The following is a 16,370-nucleotide window of genomic DNA, read 5'->3' as shown; positions in this document are numbered from 1 at the left end:
ATTTCAAATTTAGTTAGTTGTCTGTACTAGTTATTGGTGAAGCAAAGGTTTCTATTTCACACAAAATTTGGCTGGTTCCAGTCCTCATTCAAGGTAACTGGTACCATTAGCCTCAGGGAAGCTTTTAAGATTTGTGAATCTAACCTTATCACTGATCCAGTCCAGGGCATCTTCACACTCACGAAGGTACTGGACCAGTTTCTGGGCCTGCAGTAGACGCATGCCCTTTTCCTTGGTCCTTTGCAGCAGGAGGTCCCATAGGCGATGTAGCTCCTCCAGACGAGCCTACCGCACACAGGAGAGGTGGAAAGATTTTTTTTAAGTTTGTAAAACGAGGGGAGGAAAGTCAAAGAAATTATGAAAATACACCGATCAGCCAAAATTAGTTTCCGGTTTTAATCTTGTTGCTGAATTGTGTTGATATACTGTGTATAATATACAGTATGTGTATATACATATGTACATGCATACACACACACACACACACACACACACACACACACACACAGTAGTTTTCTTTTGTCCTTTCTCCTCCATCTGTATTTAAAATAGAAAAGTGAGTCCTAGTGTTTAAAAAGTATTTATTATACTAGGATATCTGTTTAAAAATACCACCTGAAAACAAATAGATTTCAAAAAGCACCATTCCTTTGTAAGATGACTCATATTAAAACACAATACAGAAGTCAGTCCATTTCTTCACAACAGAATGACAAGAAGGGAAAGCTGATTATGAAGAGCTGAATGTGGAAGAAGTTTCACAGCACTCAGGAGCCACACAGAGGTTCAACACGTACTTGTATATACTCAACCAAATTGACACTTGTAACTATGGGTCTCTGTTGTGTCCGGTAAGGCGTGTAGGACTGAGTGAAATGGAAGGAGTTAACAGTAGACGGGATATTCAGAAAGCAAAACCAAGTGACGTTTCTGTGTTTCTCTGGGCCTTTAAGATTGTGTTTGCTCCTTAATGATGCTAACTGTTCAGCCCACCATGGGTACACAGAATTTTTTGTGCACCCATACTAAGTATTAAAATGACCCAATCCTTTTCAGTGTGTGCCTTACTCGAATGGTCTCAGAGGCGAAGTGGCCTTCGCTGATCATAAGGTTTCCAGTCTCGTCCAGTTTGATAATGGCCCCAGCATTGGCCTGAACTTCAGCTTCAAAGGCCTGATGTTTCTGCAGCTTCCCCTGTGTAAAAGATAAATAAAAAGGTTAATGGAAAGTTAATAAAAAGCAATGTATCAAATCAAATGATTGACGGCAAAATATAGATGAAAAGAAGCTTATCTACATTGTGAACTATGATTTCCGGGACGGTACCAATGGCAAGTTAACAGTCAAATAGGGTTCAATGGCATAAACTGATTTCAAAAAAGAGACCTGATCCGAGGGGGACCCAGGCAAAGGCAGCTCGAACCTGAATAGACCAAGATTAAATAGACCAGGTCCAAAATGTGATTGACCTGAACACACCCTAAAACAGACAGACAACACTAAGACCAGCAGAAGCATGATGCTCTAAATCAATTTATTTAGTCAATTAACAAGCAGCCGCAGTGGGAAAAAGCAGCAAAAGAATAATAATGATGTCCTAAGAATGAATAAAAAGTAATAGAAACTAAAATAATTTTTTTATACAAGACTAAGACAAAATTTTATAAAATGACTGAAAGTCCCATTTCACCTCGTGGACCAAAAACACAACAATCTGTAGCCAACTGGGCAACAGATTGACATAAAACAATGTTCTAACATGTTAAATTTCTGTGAATCAAATTCCAAAAAGACTGTCATTCAATAGTATAACTCTTTTAAGCAACTGATTTTCCTCAAACAAGACTGGTGCCAGTTCCCTCATCAACAAATTTCCTACAACATTTTAGAACAACATTTCAGTCAGCTGTGAAGTCCACAGTTATCCTTCTCCCTCTCTCGGAAAACATTTTTTTCCCTTGGTGATTGTGATATTCCATGTGATCAGAGCTGATAGCACGTATGCTAACATACGGGTATTGACATATTGACACGCAGACCTGAAACCCGTGGCAGTAAAGAGAGACCCTACCGGACCGGTCTCTGTTCCCCAGAACCAAGAAGGTCCATGAAGACCTCTACTTCAAATATAGAGAGACATTAAAAACCAGGCTGACAGACCTGTAGGTTGGAAGGGTCCTTGTAGTTCTCATCAGAGGCGATCTGCAGCTTCTCCTGGATCCACTTCTCCAACTCATCAGCATCGCGGCGGAAAAACTGAAAGCGGTAAGAGTCCTCCAGCTTCTGCCGGCGCATAATTGACAACTCCTTGAAACGCCGGTAGCGGTCCAGCACCTGCTGCCGGCGCTCCTGGATGTCTTCAGCTGTCTCCAGAACTTTGGCTCCTGCGGTGTCCATCTTCTGTAAACAAACAATACGTTACGCTCATTAGTACGTTGTGAACACAGATCAAACCCTCAACCTTTTTTTCTACCACATCAGTTTAATCTACATCCATGACAGATCAGCTACTTTTGGAAAAGCAGCTAAAATAAATCTATAACAAATTTATTTGGATATTTGAATTTTGGATCTTTTACCTGCTCAGGCCACCAAATACTGGCATATGAATAACAGTGAGTAAAGAAAGGGAATATTCAGACAAGCCATCTAGCCTATACAGTAAAATAGCTCCTCTTGCTGTGTCCATTTGAATAGGTTTTTCTATACAGTAACTAATGATATCCAAAGAGTGACTGCTACAGCAATGTAGGCTTACCTAGAAGAGGTTACACTCAAATTCCCTTTTCCCATATTACAATTACCAGTCACATACCGTCCCATTCACAGATGCTACTTAACTGCAGATCAATCACAAATCAATCATCAAACTCTGAAATTGTGACATTTCTATCTTCCCAGATAAGACCACTAATGGCTTAACAGTCTGCCTGTCTCTTTCTCTTATCGGCAAACAACATAAAACTATTTTCAATTAGTATAGAAGCTCAGGGGTGAAACAAATGAGAGAAAAGGTGTCAGGATCCTTAACTTCTAAAACTCCTCTCTTGACATAAACTTGGCTAGGAACTATGAGGAAGGATATAATGAAATAGGCTGTTTGCCTAAATCCTCCATTAGCCCCCCTACCCCCCCACCCCCCAGCCCCATCCTGTCCCAAGCTGTGCAACTAATAGGTCAGCAGCTGAAATAGTAAAATGCCAAACGGGGGTGGGGGCGGAAATTCCACATGCATGCGAACAGTACCCAGGCTTCACTATACAATGGGATTGCTGCAGTCAGCTTCTCTGGCCCCTGTGTCTCTGGCCCCATGGCCAGTGTAGCCTTAAACTGTGGGTAATGTCTAGCTAGCAACCCTGTTGAACCATGACAAAACATGATCTTAGCTGACATCCACAGCAGCTTAGTTTCTAGGAATTGGGCAATCAAAAGGGTGGGGGCAGCACAGTCTGAAGGGCAGAGATGAAAAACCATTCATAAATTCAAAATAAAAGATTGACTGTTGGTGGTTTTACAAGATTGATACTTTTTGTTTTTCAACCTTATTTTTATTCAGGAATTTAAAGCACTGAACCACAGCATAAATAAGAATATGTTCTTTGTTTATGTACCAGACTCTGCCCATCAACAGACAGAGACAAAGAGGAGGAGAGAGGGAGAGATATTGATCTGTCTAACCAGACCCTAAGCACAACAGCTGACAGCCAAGCAAAGTGCAGGGTGAGGTAGGGGTGTGTGTGGAGTCTGTCAAACCTAAATGTAGATGAAAGAGGGTTTTTGTTGATGTTGCAGACAGTGATACAAAAAGCGATGGATAGATGTCAGAGTCTCCTGATCCATGTCTACACTGAATGGGAGGATTAGTGGAGTCAGCATTGCAGTTGAAGTGAGCTTTTTAAACAGAGCCAGCGCATAGACATGCTGTGGTCCCAAGAGGTGCCATTATCTATCCAGACAAGCAAGCATCCCAGTGAGCCCACACATATACAAACACACAACATAGTATCACTGCATATACTGTAAGCCGATTAGTACCATCAACCCACTGCCTGGAAAAAGTGACCTTCCAGAAAGCTGGCCAGCACCCTTCCCCCATCTAAAAGCCTGCCCCAGTTTACAGAGAACTTAAATCATCTCAGGGATTTAACTGAGTCTGCCTCATTCTGTACAGTGATGTCAGCAAAAGGGGACATACAATTGTAACTGACATTTCCAATATCTCTAGCATCACAGGGCTAAACATGATTTCACATTACACATTTTACACATCATTATGATTTTATTGATCGAGAGTCATCTCTCTTTCATCCCCTTACTACACACACAAAGACCCATTTTCCCCATTTACTGATTGAAACTTTGGAAAAAAAGAGAAAGGAAGTGATCAAACAAGTTTAAACAAACAAACCTTGTTTGGTGTTTATTTCCTTGTGGTTACCTAGTAAAATAAGAATAATAGCATATACAAGTCCCAGTAACACTCAGGTAGGGGACTGGTGACTTGAGCCGCTTTCGTATATGAACTCCAGGCAATGTTTGGAAAATCCGGTCAAGACATAGTCTGGAGTTGCCTTCTCACACATTTAGCACACAACAAGAGACTGTCCATGTCAGACGCATTCTCACCTACTAGAAATAGTCTGTTTGGTTTAGCTGAGGGCTGGTTTCCTGGGCAAAGCGTGCAGGACGCAGGACATAAACGTCATCAACACGCTCACTCGGTCACTGTGAATTCTCCAGACAATAACCTAATCTATTTACACATGGGCTCAATCAGACATTACACAGACTTTGTACTAGGGAGCTGGCATGGTAAAGCCCGTTTAATGTCCGGTCCAACTGATTCAGACATTTGCGTTCTCATATACAGCTCCTCAAGGTAATGTCTAGAATTGTTCAGGGTTGCAGTGCATATGTGCAAGCACAAAGCAAGTGCTGTAATTTCATTGGTCAGACAGAATTGGCACGATGTCACAAATATCAAGCATGTTTGATAAAAACACGACTTGTTCAAGACATAGCACTCTGGAAGTACACGGGCTGACCTTCTCACAGCTGTGTGGCAATAGGACCCTTCCAACATATGTTAGCCTACTCCAAACGGCCTTGATCCAGTCCCATCTGTAAGTGGGTGTCCACCCGAACCCTGATGATACGGAGATCGTTATTTTCTGGGAATCCAGATCAACAGCTTTCAAATTAGACCATGAATGGGGACGTATTCTTCAGCAAATATATATAATTTGTCTTTTTTCCCAGAAAAGGTTTTACTGAGCAAACATGCTATATTTAGACAGTACTGTGCTTCACAATTACTGCCAGGAGCTTCCAAGAAAAATGATACTCGTGACAATTGTTTTTAATTTTCAATTTTCTTTCACGTGGAAATTATTTTTCCAAAAATATAATTTTTTGTCATCAGCATGGTAGAGTGTTGTTGGGCATTGACTGACACACTTAATATGGACTTATTGTCCACTCTATTTAGTCTCAATTTCTATAAATTGTACATTTGTGTAACTGATGTTCTGGCTGACACTGCCTTTAAGTTTTTTCAAATCAAAACTTTTGCACACAAATTGACAAACATAAGTAGATGTTGATTTACTTTCATGTTGCTTAATCTAAGTCACCTGATGCCACCTGGTGCGATCTTCAAAATTACAGTGGCTCAGCAGTTTTTTTTACAGCCATTGGACATCATTTCAACTAAATGTAAAGATGACGTCTTTCAACAGGACTAGGTATGTAATGAGCTGATGTGTAAGAGGAACACATACAGTTAGGTACATAAGTGTTTGGACAGTGACACAATTTTCGTAATTTTACCTCTGTAAGCCACCACAATGGATTTGAAACGAAGCCATCAACATCTGATTGAAGTGTAGACTTTCAGCTTTAAATCAAGGGGTTTAACAAAAATATTGCATTAAACGTTTAGGAACGTAAGCCAGCTTTATACAGTCGTTTTAAGCCAGCTTTATACAGTCCCTCATTTTCAGAGGCTCAAAAGTACTGACAATCAGCCCCTGTTCATACCTGGCATTAATATGCACCTTAGATGATCCGATCACAAGCGGACAGTTCCAAGTATGTCGGTTCACACCTGACATTCAAATGCGTCTCCAATACGTCTGAAGTAACCACTTGTGATCAGATCTCACCTTCCCCCTTCGATATGCAAATAATCATCTACATCAATTTCGTTTGCAAAGACCGAATGCACTGTTGTTTTGAACCCGCAGGAAGCAGCAATGGACTTCCCCTACCTAATCTGCCAGAAATTAAAAGAAGACGACGACGAAATCAAATAATACAGACTGGGTCTATTCCTTGGTGCTCAAACTTACACAGTTTGTACGACTTGTGTTTTTTTTTGTGAATAAGTACGTACACCCGCTTACGCAGGACGACATCAGTTGACTTGTCCTTCACTGTTGCCCAGGAAACAACTGCATACTCATTGCTAAGAGAATATGGCCATATGCAGCCCACACTTCCTCTGAATGTTGTCAGAGTGATCGGATCTTAATGTGTCCTCAATGCTTGTATTCACACCTGCGCTTAGAGCTGTCCACTTGTGATCAGATCACCCCAGACGCATGTTAATGCCAGGTATGAACAGAGCCTCAGTTTTATGGCCAGGTGTGGCCTGTTCCCTCATTATTTCGTGACAAAATAAGCAGATAGAAAGGTCTGGAGTTGATCCCAAGTGTTGAATTTGCAATTTGCCATCATTAGACTGAAAAAACACACCTATCAGACAGATGGCGGAAACTTTTGGAGTGGCCAAATCAACAATTTAGCACTTTCTTAAAAAGGAGGAATTCACTGGCGAGCTCAGCTACACCAAAAGAACTGGGAGACCCCGGATGACAACTGAAGTGGATGATTGCAGAATTCAAAAATCCAAAGCATATCACATCATCTGTCAAACATTAAAGAGGCAGTGCTATAGCATGGGCATGTATGGCTGCCAATGGAAGTGGGTCACTTGTGTTTATTGATAGTGAGACTGCTGATAGACGTAGCAGGATAAATTCTGAAGTGTGTAGGGCTATAGTATCTGCTCAGATTCAGCCAAATGCTGCAAAACTGATAGGACGCTGCTTCCCAGTACAGATGGATAATGAGCCAAAATTTACTGTGAAACGAACCCAAGAGCTTCTCAAGGCAAAGAAGTGGAATATTCTTTAATGGCCAAGTCAGTCACTTGACTTCAACCCAACTGAGCATGCTTTTCACTTACTGAAGATAAAACTGAAGGCAGAAAGACCCATAAACAAGCAGCAACTGAAGGCTGCTGCAGTAAAGGCCTGGCAAAGCATCTCAAGGGAGGAAACTCAGCATTTGGTGATGTCCATGGGTTTCAGACTCAGGCAGGCGCTGACTCCAGAGGGTTTTCATCCAAGTACAAAAATGGTGTCATTGTCGAAATACTTATGTACCTAACTGTAAATATTTGGTTCAATAAAAAGTTTAATTTTAATTACAACAGAATTGACTGGCTTAATTGAATATCTGAAAAACAAGACAAAATTAGTGTCAGAGCAGGGCTGCTAACAGCTCTCTGACACCCCTAAAAACTGCACTGCAACTGCTGATAGCACTTCCTCCCTTCTTGTATCAATAGATAACAGCTTTCCCTCTTTTCACGTCACAGCTGCCTCTATGGGTTTTTCTACTCTCTCTCCCTCAAACACCCACACACATTGATATCAGCCAGCAGTACTGCCAGCTTCTATTATACGATGGGTAGTCATATAACCCTTACTCCTATCTTCACCCTTCCAAAGTCCAGTTATCTTATGTTCTATATAAAGAGATATTGGTACTTCCTGAGCTGACTTGGCAACCAGGGCTTGTGAGCTGAAAGAAATATGTAAGGAACTCAAGAAATCGTAATAATAGAAATCCTTGATTCAACATTTTTCCCTCAAGGTCTGCATTTTACTTGGACTAACTAACTTAGCGACTACATAGCCGAAACAACAGCTGCCTACAAGGATCATATCTACCCGTGGCATACCAGTTTTAAAAAGCACCTGAAGATGAGAAAACTCAAATGTGTTGCAGCAATTTAAAAAGACATTACAAAAGCTTTAAATTCTTTCAGGTTGCAATTTCATAATGGTTTAATTGATTTTTCTATAGTTTGCAGTTATTGTAGATAATAATTTAACATGTGATGTTTTTGTTCACTGAAATCAGTAATGGTTTGTTGCTTACTAATTTCTCCGTTTCCTCTTGCTGTTTAAAAAACATCTTTGGTAATTGTCAGAATAATCTGTATCAGTTATGAAAATAATAAATAGCTTGGGTTCAATCTTATTATTCCACAGCTGTAAAACAGGCTACATTCAGTTAAGTCCATAAGTATTTGGACAGTGACACAATTTTCATAATTTTTGCCTCTGTACACCACAATGGATCTGAAATGAGGCAGTCAAGATGGGACTGAAGGGTAGACTTTCAGCTTTCATTGAAGGAGTTTCTCTCTCTCACACTCACACACACACACACACACACACACACACACACCAACACCAACTTTTCCTTCAGTGTGTGTGTGTATCATTTTTTTCGACTTTTAGTGATGCTCCTATAGAAGTTTCAAGGTCTCTCCGAGAGGCCTTAGAAAGATGTTTTATAAGTCCAGGGGGGCCTACCTATGGGGCAGCCTGTAGCCTTACCATAAATGGTCAATAAGCCAAGCTATGCTGTGTCAGAGCTTCAATTTATGGCCAGTGCATGGGCAGCGCATGAACATTATATATGTTTCTATCTTATTGGATGATGTGTTTGCGTTGAAGTAAAGATAAGCAATTGGGACTAGGTTCTTTGTCTCAAGAAACACTATAAAGAGGATTGTAAGACTCTTTCTATTGAGAGACTCTCCTTTGACTTATTTTGATAATGTTTGTTTGTCTCCTATATTGTAACTTACAATATTTCACTTTAAACCTATCAGTGTTTTGTGAATTAGAATTGTGTTCAGTCTTTTGTAGAAAATGTTCCACAAGAATACACACATAGCATGAATTCATAGTGAATTAACTATTTACTAGTATGAGAGTTCATACCAGAAAGTGATCATATACCACAACAGCCAGGCCAGCCCTATAAACACAAATGTGAGTGAGTGAGTGAGTGAGTGATAAAGTTACGCCGTTATTCAGCCAAATGCCCCAGGGCTCATTGCTGAGCTTACAACATTGGTTGGCCGGCTGAATGTTGGGAGTTTCCCCATTAACTGTTGCTCATTCAAAATGAATTGGTGCAAATGGTTTCTATTACATCATCAGGGGGGCATTTCTAGGCAGTGATGCCAACTGCAGCGCTTTTTTCGCTAGGTTTACCGACTTATCAGGACCCTTTAGTGACTTTTCTTCACAACAGCATCTCGCAACAAATCGCACAAATTTTTGGACAAGTCCTAGCTACTTTCTGTAAAAGAGCTGCCAGTATTGTCCTGCGAGTGCGAGGTTGCGCTTTCCCTCCGCAGACACACCTCTCTACATGTCTCATTCAACTGACTGCACTGCAGCTGACGCAGACATGAATGAGCTAAGTTTCTCTCTGAGTAATCATTTTACAAGTCAATATAGTAAGGCACAGCCGTTGTCTTTAATTTAGGATATGGTGGTTTTGTCAGACGACGTCATGGTTACAAATGGCTTGGAAGTGACTGCTGGTTAGTCCTAATGAACAGTGTTTCAGTCACTATTTCATACTTGTTCCAATGTCTGATCAGAGACGAGATCAGAGACGGTACATTTGAACCAAAGTGTAAATCTCACGTCTTCAATAGACCTGGCTGTTGAAGTCAAAAGTTAATAATAAGGGAGGACTTAAAGAAGTTTACCCTAAATCTTGTTAAACACAGAACTTCATTAAATAAATAGATAAATAGAAGTTTGTTAGCTAAGTACAAAATGTGTCAACTACTGGATGTTGCTGTTACAATGAAGCAAGGCTACACCCTTACATTAGACTCTGTCTCAGAGAATACAGCATCTTTCCAATAGATTTCACTAACCTTCTCCAAGTCCTCTTTTATCAGAGCTCCACATATTAGTGGATGAAGTCATTCACTGAGCAACTCCCAGTTACTATGGTGAATTATCTGTTATGAATAGGGGTCATAGTGACGCCATACTAGAAGGATGGAAGCTAATGGAATTTGCAGGAAATGGGTGAGTCTCATAAGACTAGGCAAGTCTATTTCCCTGACAGTCTATTTTCCCTAGAGAGGATGAAGACAATGATATAACAGCAACAACATGTCTTTTTTATTTTCCTCAAACTGATCTTCTGAAGAACTCTTCTTAAATCATATAAGGCCAATACATAACGTATATGTTCACAATAATTGCTGATAGCAAAATCAGGAATTTGAAGCCTTTAGCAACCAACTGCAAGTTTTAACAAATATAAAATCGATATCAGAAATGTAATTCATTTAAATAGAATCTACAGTAAAAAGTTCTACAAAAAACAACATTAATGAGAGCTGTAGCCCTGGGAAACAGAATCTATTCATTTTGCTGAGTCTTGGCCAGTAAAGACCAAGAGAGCCTCTTGACCAGTCAAACTAGCCTTTCACAACTCCAATTAGGCTCATATCAAGCAAATATAAAGTATTATGCAAAGCAATTTCAATGTTTTCTTAAGGACTGACCAATGTGGCAAATTTTGAAATGTATTTACCTAAGATACCTTAGTCTATTTCAGTTTAAGACAAGACCATACTTCATTTTCTCGCAAAGAATATCACAACAACAAAAGACATGCAGTAAAATTCAAGTAATGTCTATTACTCCATACTGAGAGTATGAAACTACTCCTAGCTAGGTATCTACCAGGACCAACAGAAACAGACAAAAGCATGCACAATTCAGATCACCAGCCACTTACCATATCCTTGTGACATTCAAATTAAATCAAACATTACATTTTCATACTGACCGATCTGAGTTGATAGTTTGACAGGATAAAAAAAGATAAAAAATAGTGCAAAACCAAACCATACACACAAGATATTTCAAGTCTGGAGCCTCAGGTTTTCTTGTATTTTGGCTGATCAGAGGTCTACATCTGTGGTGAAGTCATAGTCTAAAGCAGTGTGTACATGTGAAGTACACTCCTTAACAATCTAATAGTGACTGAGGAAGAGAAGTCTCATCTACAGCAGCACAGACATACGCATTGCACCTGCAGTGATTACGCTGTACAAAAGAGTAAGCCAAGATGTAGCCCAGCCCATGCGTCTCTCTCTCTGCTCCTTACCAGCTACCCCTCCCTTTAGCTTTCTCCCATCCCTTTACTCAGCAAAACAACACCGCCACTGGACTACACTTCTCTCGAATCTTCTTTCCTGTACAAACTAAAAGACACAATGGCATACACAAACACACAAAGGCACAGAGTAGTGACACAAATATGGTTGTTACCTTGAGCATTGGCTTAGTAAAGGTTGACAAGGTCTGTGTAGGCTGGCTACAGGGCATAACATTGATCGCATGATTACAACCATTCACAAGTAATAAACCATCAGCAGTGAGTAGTCAGAATAAGAGGATGCTTTCACAAGAAGTTCATCATGGTAATGTTTCAGCAGGCAATGCTATGAAGAATCACTGTAAATTCGGGACAGAAAGACTCTTCCACACAGTCTCAAAATGTCTGGAAATTAGTTCATGCCAGCAGTAATATGACAATGAGTTAGCAGGCTGTACTGTATCTGCAGGCTCCATAGCAAATCTGACAGTCTTGAGACAAGGAGGCCTATTTTCTATCTGGGTCATGGTCAGCCTACAGTTACAATGAAAAAAGACAATTAGTAGGTTGTATGTGATGGGGAGCTTGGATAAAAGAAATACGTAGGTTCTAATTCACTGTAGCACAGACCATGGCATACAGCAAGGTCTAAATAGCTGTGTTCAAAAATTATATAAGTTATCAGTATTACACAACTGGAAAAAAAAAAACATACAAACAAAAAAACTATAAAAAACAGAGGGTGATTACAAATGACTGCAGAGGTGACCGTGCACAACTCTGGTAGACATCTAACACCATGATCTCATGTGTAATGCACTGGACTAAATGTTGTGATAGATCTACTTTGCATTACAAAACACCTGAAACCACAGCTAACTGGTGTACATTAAATATTGCCTACATCTAGCTATTCACTCAAATAATTGAATGTGCAGGCTTCATTTAAACAAACAAACAGTAAGTTAAAAGGAAGAAGTACATGGCTAACAGCCATATCTCCGTTGGTCAGAGTCAAACATTTCTAAATAATTATGCTATCTCTGTCAGTGGTAACATGGACAACAATATTTAATGAAATGTATTCAAGCGGTCACTCTAATACGATTAAAATGAGGCAGTGTAGAGGGACATCTAATTTGCCCTTGGACTATCTGGGAAGCATTTTAGGTGGTTCAGCTGTCCGATTTTCCCTCCATGTTTCTGCAGCAGAATCAGTTCAGATTCCAGCATTCACCTAATGCTGTCCACATTACTAGCAAAAGATGGCGGCAGTTACTGCAGTTCTCCTGCTTGTTGCGCTTGTGGTCTGGAATTCTCAAAGTCCAGACCTTGGTCCGCATTCCGGATTGAACGGCAAGTCAATCCAGACCTAGCCCATAGATTGTGTTATGAATATTGAAGAATAAATTTTAGCTTGAGATTATTTACAGTGATCCTGTCCCAAGATGAATGTGGTTTTATGTGGTTTATTTCCCTATTGTTGACATCATTGTCATGGGGACGTTAACTGCTGGAGACTGTTGCGTGCTGTTGTTCACACGTTAACGTTACAGCAGAGAATTGCCTATCAGCTCCTAAATCACAGATACAGAATGTGTCTCGTTTTCTCTAGTACACAATTTCTACAACTAGTGTAAATGTAGTAACAATATGTCTGAGAGAGAAATAAATATGGGGTAACTGTCAGAGCCGTGTCTGCCTCGGTTTTGTGCTGGCCCAATCACAAGAGATGTGATGTTTGTGGTGCAATAACGCATAAGAGTTCAGGGGCAACCTTCTGTGTGTGCCAAAACAACGCTGACAGCTGAATTAATTGCGAAAACCATATATCTTCAACGCAGAAGCTTCACCAGGATCGGTGTTTCCATCCAGCAATCACATTTTTTGTGCCTAAGTTCAAGCAATTGACTACAGGTATCTCGAACTTGAATGTATGTTGTTTAAAAGTTATAAGGGAGTTAATTAAATGTTATTTTGCTATCGCCAATCATTCCGGACCTCTGACCTCTGATAAAAATCTTTAATAAAAATGCTCCATGTTCAATTTTGTCTTATCAAATTAATCATTAAAGCCATCATCAGCCGTGCTCATGCAATTTTTAAGCCTAATAACAGTGAAAACGTCAATGTTGAAACAAGGCTCATTAATAAATGTCTGAGTCAGTACACACTCTCCTGTTCCCTGTATCTTCCATTATCATATGAATGGCCAGGGGCATCTGACATTTGCAGTTAGTATAAAAGCCAAAACAATGTCTTACATAGCAGTGCAACAATAACACCAGTCAGTACAGGTGACTGGATGGGTAGATACATTTTGTATGGTATTTAATCACTATCTTGAAGGCCGTATGCTGCTAGTTTCTATCTGAATTCCTCTTCAGAGTGGAGGGGCATTTGGTATGTGAAGAACTTGGCACCAGCCTGACAAATCCACTTGCAGGGGCAGTCAGTAGCAGAGGTGTGAGACAGCGCCTTCACACTGTCACAATTGTGCTTTTACTGTCCACAATCGTCTTTATGTGAACTCTATGGTATCACGCTCTGTTGGAAATACCGGGGTCTTTTAATGGGCTTGGACCACTCCTTAAAAACATGTAACGCTAACTAATGATATTGGATTTGACCAACTCTCTCTCAAATTGTTCGCGTATTTCAGAATATCCGTCCACCAGGATGCTCGTGTAACACTGTCCGCATTAAATTAAATGTAGGGCAACAGGAAGACGAACAGCTGGGGCCATATGTCCGAAGGTTTTCAACTGCACTGGGCGGCTCCCTCTCAGCCATGGCCGACAAGCTAATGTAGCCAACTACAGAACCTTGTTAGTGGTTATTTTTATTAGTGACATCTGATTCATTCATTTAAAAACACACCGTTTACAAACGCTGAAGGATTGACTATACCCATAAATAATGTTATCGGTGAAGTCAGATTTGACTAGCGTTACTGAAAATTGACGTTGTAAACTAACGGACTGGCTAGCAGACAGCAGCTCACGACAACCGCCTGGGTTATTTTCGCTAACGTTAGCATTTTAACCAAACAAGCAATATTACAACATTAGCTGCACTTTCCGAACGGAAAACATAACAGTTAGCTGATGTTAAATATATCAACTTGTGAATGCTTAAATCTACCATTTTGTGTGAATGCAACGCAGGTCAATTGGTGTCAATGCAAGCTAATGTCATTTCGTAGGGTGGCTAATGTTAACATTTACATTTTATCAAACTCTAATACTCTTTAGAAGCAAATTGGCAAATTTTGCATAACGTTATCTGCATGTATATTACCTACTCTACTAAAAATATCATTCAACAAAAGGAATGCTTGCAGCTAGCCAACGTTGAGCTTGTGAATTTGGAGAACCCAGAGAACAAAAATTGAACTGATCAGGGCAGCTAAGAAAGCCTAATCTAAATCGTTCACTGCAAACTTTTAAAATGAACATTTCGATATAAATATAAGCATTTTCGCACCTTGGTGTGTTTTCGAAGGAGCTTACGAAGCGATGGTTGTCCAGGCCGATCGACGACTAGGGAAGGGAGGGCGCTCGCTCAGAAAGCTGTTTTTTTTTTTTTTTATCAAATGTGACGTAATTTTCTGCAGCTGTACGGAAAAAAACGATGAATACCGAAGGGACCCGAAGTTTATTTGTTATTTCAGGTCATTCTACCCAGATAAACATGTTCTTGTAATGTTTAGCAATTATAGTGGTGGTGGCACAGCACTTACTGAATAATCAGAACTGAAAGCCGGTAGGATATCTTGACAGTTTTGTGGACTTCATTATCAAAACATTCAAATCAAAAGCATACTTTTTTCCAGACTTACACGCCCTTCCCGACTGTACAGAACTACACTTTGTGAAACAAATAATACATGAAGCACTGCAGAAGGACTTGCTGCTTGCTGCTCATCCACAGTACTATATCTGCTCTATGCCTGCAGCCTCGGGCCACATTGCGGAAGCGGAATGCACTTTGCCTGACGAGTGAAGCGACTGTCAATGCCTATCCGTTAACACTGAGAAATGAATAAAAAGCATTTCAGCCCTTTAATCAGCAGTGTTATCCGTGAGAATTCCTCCAGCCTTTCTATCAGCTGACTACAAGGACTTAGACAAGAGATCATCTGTACATGGTCTGTTACATATTAGTAGAAACGTAGTTTTCATCCTCAACTGCCATTTTCTAATGTAAACTAAAAATGTGTATTTCCAAATCTGATCAAAGCAGTTTAATTCAGTTCAATTCAATTCAGTTTTATTTATATAGCGCCAAATCATAACAGAGGTTATCTCAGGGCACTTTTCATATAGACCATACTCTATAGTTATGTTTACAGACACCCAACATTTCCTCATGAGCAAGCACTTGGCGACATTGGCAAGGAAAAACTCCCTTTTAACAGGTAGAAACCTTGAACAGAAACCAGCTCATGGTGGGCGGCCGCCTGCCTCGACCGGCTAGGTTGGAGGGGGGGATGACATAGCACAGTACAGGTACAACATAAAGATGTGTAACATTAATGAGACTAATAATAAAACTAATAATTAAAGTAATAGGGTGAATAATACACGAATAAAACTAAATATAATGATAGAGGATAACCACAATATTTGACACACTGGGTGTTGAGCAGGATCATGGGACAGTAGGTGGTTTGCAGTCACAGATCCAGACTCTCTAGCAGCAGGGGCAGAGATACCTGCAGAAAGCGACAGGAGGAGAGAGGAGAGAGAGGAGACAGAAAGAAACTACGGGAGAGAGGTCACCTTAGTAACGAGTGTTGATGACATATGAATGCGTACAGATAGAGAGGAAGAGGAGGAGGGAGGAGCTCAGTGCATCATGGGAAGTCACCCGGCAGTCTAGGTCTACAGCAGCATAACTAGGGGATGGTTCAAGACAAGCCTGAGCCAGCCCTGTAAGCTTTATCAAGAAGGAAGGTTTTAAGCCTACTCTTAAATGTGGAGAGGGTGTCTGCCTCCCAAACCCAAACTGGAAGATGGTTCCACAACAGAGGAGCCTGATAACTGAAGGTTCTGCCTCCCATTCTATTTTTGGAGACTCTAGGAACC

The 16,370-nt window shown here is 40.3% G+C and overlaps 1 protein-coding gene across 7 annotated transcripts in view; it reads right to left on the bottom strand.

Moving 5' to 3' along the window:
* The window catches only part of sptan1 (spectrin alpha, non-erythrocytic 1), a 46,279-nt gene extending 31,421 nt beyond the window's left edge, over positions 1 to 14,858 (bottom strand). For 6 of the 7 annotated variants that reach the window (XM_040157130.1, XM_040157133.1, XM_040157132.1 and 3 more), the window contains exons 1-4: positions 14,767 to 14,858; positions 2,161 to 2,400; positions 1,069 to 1,194; positions 145 to 285 (exon numbers count right to left, since the gene is read on the bottom strand). In XM_040157130.1, coding sequence (XP_040013064.1) covers positions 145 to 285; positions 1,069 to 1,194; positions 2,161 to 2,397 — 504 coding nt within the window. In that variant the 5' untranslated portion in view covers positions 2,398 to 2,400; positions 14,767 to 14,858. Of the gene's footprint in view, positions 1 to 144; positions 286 to 1,068; positions 1,195 to 2,160; positions 2,401 to 11,036; positions 11,132 to 14,766 lie in introns of those variants that run through there. The other variant, XM_040157131.1, reaches the window with a different exon arrangement.
* Between the last annotated feature and the right edge of the window lie 1,512 nt (positions 14,859 to 16,370).

Source organism: Xiphias gladius, chromosome 20, assembly GCF_016859285.1.
Source record: "Xiphias gladius isolate SHS-SW01 ecotype Sanya breed wild chromosome 20, ASM1685928v1, whole genome shotgun sequence".
Classification (NCBI taxonomy): Eukaryota; Metazoa; Chordata; class Actinopteri; order Istiophoriformes; family Xiphiidae; genus Xiphias; species Xiphias gladius.
The sequence above is the reverse complement of the archived record's forward strand: the minus strand, read 5'-3'. Positions and strand labels throughout refer to the sequence as shown.